Source organism: Haliotis cracherodii, unplaced genomic scaffold, assembly GCF_022045235.1.
Source record: "Haliotis cracherodii isolate W230 unplaced genomic scaffold, xgHalCrac1.p SCAF_8, whole genome shotgun sequence".
NCBI classification, from domain to species: domain Eukaryota; kingdom Metazoa; phylum Mollusca; class Gastropoda; order Lepetellida; family Haliotidae; genus Haliotis; species Haliotis cracherodii.
Genome location: NW_027266341.1, coordinates 16,173,881 through 16,181,337, shown reverse-complemented (window position 1 = coordinate 16,181,337; position 7,457 = coordinate 16,173,881). Strand labels below are relative to the sequence as shown.

At 42.3% G+C, this 7,457-nt stretch overlaps 1 protein-coding gene across 1 annotated transcript; it reads left to right on the top strand.

Annotated features, from left to right (window-relative positions):
* The first annotated feature begins 5,824 nt into the window (after positions 1-5,824).
* LOC139450820 (serine-rich 25 kDa antigen protein-like) lies at positions 5,825-6,703 on the top strand. Its single transcript, XM_071232657.1, has one exon. The coding sequence runs from the start codon at positions 5,825-5,827 to the stop codon at positions 6,701-6,703; it is 879 nt and encodes a 292-aa protein (XP_071088758.1).
* Positions 6,704-7,457: the final 754 nt, after the last annotated feature.

Below are 7,457 nucleotides of genomic sequence, written 5' to 3'. Positions count from 1 at the left end.
TGAGATGACTGGAACGACACTTAGCGTAGCACAACTGCCTGAACGATCCGGATTAGAATAGGCCTTCGGCAACCCAGTTTGTCGTGAGGGGCGACTAACGGGATCGGGTGTTCAGGCTCGCTGGCTTGGTTGAAGCATGTCATCATCCCACTTGCGTAGTTCGATACTCATGATGTAAATCAATGTGGCATTACACAGCAAACAAACCGATACATGTTCTATCCAACCTGCTTAAGTATTTTAGAACACAGGCACAATGTTTTATATACATGTAAACATTTGTTTCAAGTTAAGGGGGGACACGGGTGGCCCAGTCGTCCAAGGTGCCGCAATTCGCTGTGCAGATTTGTGTCAATTGGTCGCGCCAGAAACCTATGATTTTGGGTTCGAATCCCGGTTCGCCCCGATACTGTTTCTAGGTTTGTCAGCACCATACACTTCACTGAAGTGGTAAACGTCTAAGACCTGCATGGCTTCGGGCATTTCTCCCACATTAAGCTGACACGCCGGGATATAACTGGAATGTTGTTCAAAGCGGCGTTAAACCTAACTCACTGTATCATGTTACCTATAGTATCAAAAATGACTTAGCGATTTGTCTGTAAACTTTGAATTGACAGTAACCATTGATGCTCACACATTCACAAACCAACCTTCTCACTGTGAACCACCGACCTTCCGCTCTGCGGGCAGAGGCTTTATCCACTAGACCGCGGATGCAGTGCTGATCAGATGACGTGTGAAACACGGTTTACAGAAATAGCAATTGTTATAGAACTTTTAATTTCTGAAAACAATAACTGTAATAAGTTTAAATTGTATCCACATTGGGCATCAAACACGTATTATTTCACCACGAGCGAACACCATAACCATTATGCCATCCAAGGTAACAACATATATTTGCCAAGAGCCGAGTTCAGATGTCAGTGTAAGTTCATTGTGTACTTATACATAAAGTAAGTTAACTAAGTTTCTTTCAAGTGAAAAGAATAAATGGATGTGTGTTACGTTCGTTTCCCAGAACCATCTAGATGACACTCACTAAGTCACTCGCCCACCCACTCTCCCCGCTCTCCCCTCTTTCACCACTCGCCCACTGAGATATGTGCACATCACCGAGTAAACTACAGTCAAGTGGCGTTAATCCGACATGGTTGGGTGCATATCATTATGTCGGATTTACGAATATGTCGGATAAACGAAATTTAGTAGTCTCAACGTTCGTGATCGAAAATCGGACAACTACACGATAGATAACGGTGAGGTGATGTGAAATGGGTTTAAACGTCGCGTCCAAGATTACTGCACTTATAAAATGACGTGCATGCACGTGGGTGTGAGTGTGTGGCTGCTTGTTCTAGTCCGGACTGATGCCGATTTATAGTGCTAGCCCACTGAGATACCATGCCGCAGTTTAACATAAATACCCCACTCAGACACAGTATACCGACAACGAGCCGACCAGTCCTTGTTTTAGCCCCTTTATGGTGCGTGCCAGACAGGGTAACAACAGGTACCATCTTTTAACGTATTTTGGTATGACGAGGTCGGGGATCGAACCCCGGAACCTCTGCTATCCGGGCGGACGCTCTACCACTAGACCAAGGATGCGGTCCGATAGATAACGATACAAACGTAATAAAAAGGGAAAAAGAAATATTCACATTGTTATGTTACATTGTTAGCGGAATATGTTTTCTAAGCATAAACCTCTTGCTTAACACAAAAGTACTGCATATATTAAATAAACAACCTTTTTATTTCTTTTAAGAATTACCATTGACGACTGCGATGCATAGAGTAACTTTGACATTTCATAACAGACATGAAATCAATAATATAAACAGGTTGAACCTGTATTCCTAATATCATTACATTTCATATATGCATATTTTTTATGTATATAATTTGGTTTCTGAATTCCTATACAAGTTTGTGACATCTTCTTGCCGATTTAGAGATTTTGTCTGAGATGCTGGCTTTGCTATATGATACTGCGATGTTGTTGTGCTGGATGTAAATAATAACGTAGCTGTAGTTACGAAAGATAATCCAGTAATTTAACACTGACAGAACAAGCATTATCTTTAATGTCAATAACATAATGTATGCTATTTCTCATGTCACTTTCAATATGGGGCGGTCGTGTAGCCTAGTAGTTAAAGCGTTCGCTCGTCACGCCGAAGACCCGGGTTCGATTCCCGACATGGGTGCAATGTGTGAAGCCCATTTCTGGTGTCCCCGCCGTGATATTGCAGGAATATTGCTAAAAGCGGCGTAAAACCATACTCACTCACTCATTAATACATTGTAATTTGTATATGTATCATGTTTGGGAGAGGCATTCAGATAAACAAAAATTTGCTTCTTTGCCAATCCCTCCACTTTATAGAAATAGATAATTATGTTTATATCAAGTTTGTGACATCTCAATGTCATTGTTGTTGTTTGAAGTCGCCTTCGTCATGAACCATTTCGGTTGGCCAATCCCTGTTCGGGACAATTCTGTTTTGACCTGCGGGCTCTTTACGACAGACGTTAAACTTTGTATTCATTTTTCGACACCTTTCTCTGCAGCGTCAATCGCGTGACATATTAGTAGTTCAATCTTACACATGACGGAACAATCACGTTAAGCTCTTTTAATAAAAAATGTAGATTACATGCGCTTTCATTTAATCATTTGCCCATGTCAAAGGATTCTTCTAATTTCTTGAACAATGGCTTACTAAGCCAGTTTTTACAAACGATTAATATTCCACCAAGAGCCGTTAAAAGAATATAGATATCTGGAGCTCCAAGTCTTTCATCTGTCACCGAGTACGTTAACTTTTCGCTCTTTGATCCAAACTATTGATCGACAATTAGAATCAGTGCATAGCGGGATCATGCTAAATACATTCTTCAATATACATACAATGGGTTAACTCTTTTGATGACGTCGGCTTAATGAACACCTCCATCTTGCTACTGATTAATGATTACTGTCAACACAACGTTTCTTGTTGGTGCAGAACCTTTGATGTCGCCGCTCATAGACTGGTTGTCGGTTGTCTTTGATCAGGTGTGTTCTTATAACGAAAGAGGACGGGTATAAAGACTTGACGTCTTATGTTATATTCACTCTTTCAGTCCTGACAATAGCATACCTTCAAGAATGGAATCCGCTCTCGTAAACCTACCCTCTTCAAGACGTGGCACCAAGAAGGTCCTGAGGTGGTTAGAAAACCACGTGCCCACTGACTTCTGCGATTGCCGCCACAAGATGAATGTGGCTTTCTGTCTGAATAATTCAATCACAGCAGCGAGACACGAGCGACCTCCCGTCTGCCGATCTCCCCGCAAGAGAGGCGACCAGTACCCACGGTTCCAGAGAGACAGCGTTGACGGGGAGATAGTTGGCCGAGCCTCTAGTGTCTTCAAGTCCCAGAACAAAGTCAAGACCACCCCTACTCTTCAAACGTCTTCTGTTGTGTCTGGGGGCGGTTGGGTAGCCTAGTGGTTAAAGCGTTCGCTCGTCACGCCGAAGACCCGGGTTCGATTCCCGACATGGGTACAATGTGTGAAGCCCATTTCTGGTGTCCCCCCGCGGGGATATTGCAGGAATATTGCTAAAAGCGGCGTAAAATCATACTCACTCACTCACTCACTCTGTTGTGTCTGTGTCGTCTGCTCACGAATTGAAGACCTACACGAAGAAGGGATACAGGTCTACGCCGTGTTGAGTATTCAGTGTATGGACTGACGATAGCGAATCTTGGAATACTTACAATTGAACAAAAGAATAGTTCTTTCTGCCAAAGATTTAGTCGCCCAAGCAACAAAATACACATGTTTACATGTCTTTTTATAGCCAGTGCTTGAGGACAGTTGTTATTGTTATTGTTTCAGTGTGTGCAATACCTGTTTACTATATGTTGAAAGTTGCCGACGTGATTCATCATGTTTTTTACCTGTTATTAAATAAACATATATGAAAATATTGTTTCATGGTCATTATGACATTATGAAGACGACGTGATATTCCCGACGCCGAAGATGCACACGAATATGATGGATTCATAACTGAAGTAAGTTATTCAAGGACATTTAAGGTGAATACAAAACGTTATCGAGTCCGACGTCGATCATTGCATTTGATATGAACTGACGGTTAAGCCGAGCTTTCTAGTTACTATAAGTTGCCATATTGCATCTATACAATTGCTGTCTGCAAACACACTCACTCTATGTGCACAAGAGAGCAGGACTACTGTTACTAGCTACTGCTGCTTCTATTGTTGTAGCAATTCCTGTCACTCCTGTAACAATACCACGGCATTTTGTTGATGCGACGTTAAATGCTTAGTAATACTCACTGATTCACTTCCTATGTTACTTTAACACGTACGACAACATCTCGACTAGGCTATGCTTCGGCCCAAATATTTCTGTCTGTAGCTGAGCCTAACCTCGTTACACTCAGGCCAGTGTGTGGCATAAGATATACAATATGCACAATGCAATAAAATGCATCATGTACAATTCATATACATGGACAGATCTGCGCTGACAAATACATACAGACAATATACAATCAGAATACGGTGTTTTGTGTATACTGTGTCGGCCATTCCCTGTATGTTGCGGCTGTAGCATTGCTGACTTCAAACAACTCACTCTCACCTGACAGTTATTTCGGGAGGATTTGCATAAGAAAGCTGCTACCACTGCTGTCAATACTATGACTGCTGCTACGTCTTCTGTTGCTGTTACTACTACTGCTTCTAATACCGGAGCGGCGGCCACTGCCATGACTGCTGCTACTACTACTGCTAGTGCCACTCCTTTCACTGTCACTACCACTATATTAGTACTACTGCTGCCGCTAGTGCTACTGCTACTGCTGCTGCTGCAAATGCTGCTAGCGGCGGCCACTGCCATGACTGCTGCTACTACTACTGCTAGTGCCACTCCTTTCACTGTCACTACCACTATATTAGTACTACTGCTGCCGCTGCTGCTACTGCTGCTGCTGCAAATGCTGCTACTACTACTACTGCTACTACTGTTACTATGTACGCCTCTTTAAAAGGGCAGTTATAATTTTGGACGCGAAGTTAATCCTCACCTCACATCACTACTACCATGCACGTTGCTATTTAAGTGCAATAATCTTGGACGCGACGTTAAACCCATTTCACCTCACTACTACTACTGCTGCTACTACTACACAGACTGCTACTACTGCCACAACCGTTTCTATTACTAATTCCGGCTGCTGTCACTATTGTGAGTGAGTGAGTGAGTACGGTTTTAAGCCGCTTTTAGCAATTTTTTAGCAATATCACGGCGGGGGACAACAGAAATGCTATTGTGAGTAGTAGTAGTGGTAGTAGTAGTAGTGGTAGTAGTAGTAGTAGTAGTAGTGGTAGTAGTAAAGTGCTGACAGTGGTCGTAGCAGTAGTGAGTAGTAGTACTGACAGTAGTTACTGCTACTGCTGCTACAGTGTTTATTCACAATGGATATCTTTAACTGTGTAAGTCAGCGGTGCCCGTACTTGCAGATATTAGACATTGCCGTAAATAATAATCCCACTTTGCAATTAAACGTCAACAAAAACAATAAACCACAACTCGTGATAATACATTCCCAGACATTATGTGCATGCTATTTCCGAGGTTATATCTAAGTACATATTTCACGCTAACTCAAGACACGCTTGTTGAACGTTGTCGGATTGACTTGTTGCTAAGAAAGTCAATGAACAATCCCAACACCATGCGAATTATTCACGGTGTACGTGACTGTTTATATGATAATAAGCTTAGACTCAGAGGGATGTTGACTGTCGGGATAGAAAGGGCAGGGTCACCGCGACCCACATTCCTCCTGAACATCGACGGCGGTAACTACAATACCGCCAACAACATCTCACGTGCAGCTACAACCAACAACATCCCACGTGCAGGTACAGCAACCAACAACATCCCATGTGCAGTTACATACAACATCCCACGTGCAGATACAACCAACAACATCCCACGTGCAGATACAACCAACAACATCCCGCGTGCAGATACAACCAACAACATCCCACGTGCAGATACAACCAACAACATCCCATGTGCAGATACAACCAACAACATCCCACGTGCAGCTACAACCAACAACATCCCACGTGCAGATACAACCAACAACATCCCACGTGCAGATACAACCAACAACATCCCACGTGCAGATACAACCAACAACATCCCACGTGCAGATACAACCAACAACATCCCACATGCAGATACAACCAACAACATCCCATGTGCAGATACAACCAACAACATCCCACGTGCAGATACAACCAACAACATCCCACGTGCAGTTACAACCAACAACATCCCATGTGCAGATACAACCAACAACATCCCATGTGCAGATACAACCAACAGCATCCCATGTGCAGTTACATACAACATCCCACGTGCAGATACAACCAACAACACCCCACGTGCAGATACAACCAACAACATCCCACGTGCAGATACAACCAACAACATCCCATGTGCAGTTACATACAACATCCCACGTGCAGATACAACCAACAACATCCCATGTGCAGTTACATACAACATCCCACGTGCAACTACGGCAACCAACAACATCCCACGTGAAGTTGCAGTAGGACGTCGTAAAGATCACAAGATTACCCAAATTTGTCTCAATTAAGAACATAACCATGACATCATAAAAATAATAATAATGATTATGGAAGATGTGAATCGTATTATACAGATAACAATATTATATTGATATAACTTATAGTATGTTGATGTTTACACTCAGATGAAAATCATTACAGTCGATATTGATTAATTAAACAAATATTCTAAATGAACCTCAATTAATATTATCCTGTTTCCTTTTCACGTATATAAGCGTGACAACGCAGTTTTAGTCATAGTAGTCCTATATAAGATGTATATGTAAATTAAATTGCCCTGTGACCATGACAACGTTCATGTTCCAGTTTACATAAGACATTTTGTAACATTTTGTCATTAATGTCAAAGTTCATGTACGACCGTGACTTCACCGACAACGCACATAATGAAAAGTCAACAAAAACATCCTAGGAATGCATTCCACTTGGATCCTCGAAACCTGTCGACATTCCTCGCACCAGGGAGGTCAAAGGATATCTCTAAACATATCTCCCTTTTCACAGAGCTTAGGATTGTTAAAAGAATCATTTTATATACTTCCTCGTTACACGAGACACAAGGTCACATTCTTTCCGAGACGACGGGTTAACTAAGCACATTAGAGTTATCTCCCTTTGACCACTAGACGACCGTGGGAACTGTCACCCGTTTCTTCGAACGATACTGTGTGCCGCGAAAACAGATTTCTTGGAACTGTGCCAGAAATGAGGTATAGAGTAAGATTGATTTGAGTATCGATTATATTGCACCGTTCATAC

What these genes read in the sequence shown, in the direction of transcription:
- LOC139450820 (XM_071232657.1), top strand. Translation starts at nt 5,825, where the DNA reads ATGTTGACTGTCGGGATAGAAAGGGCAGGGTCACCGCGACCCACATTC.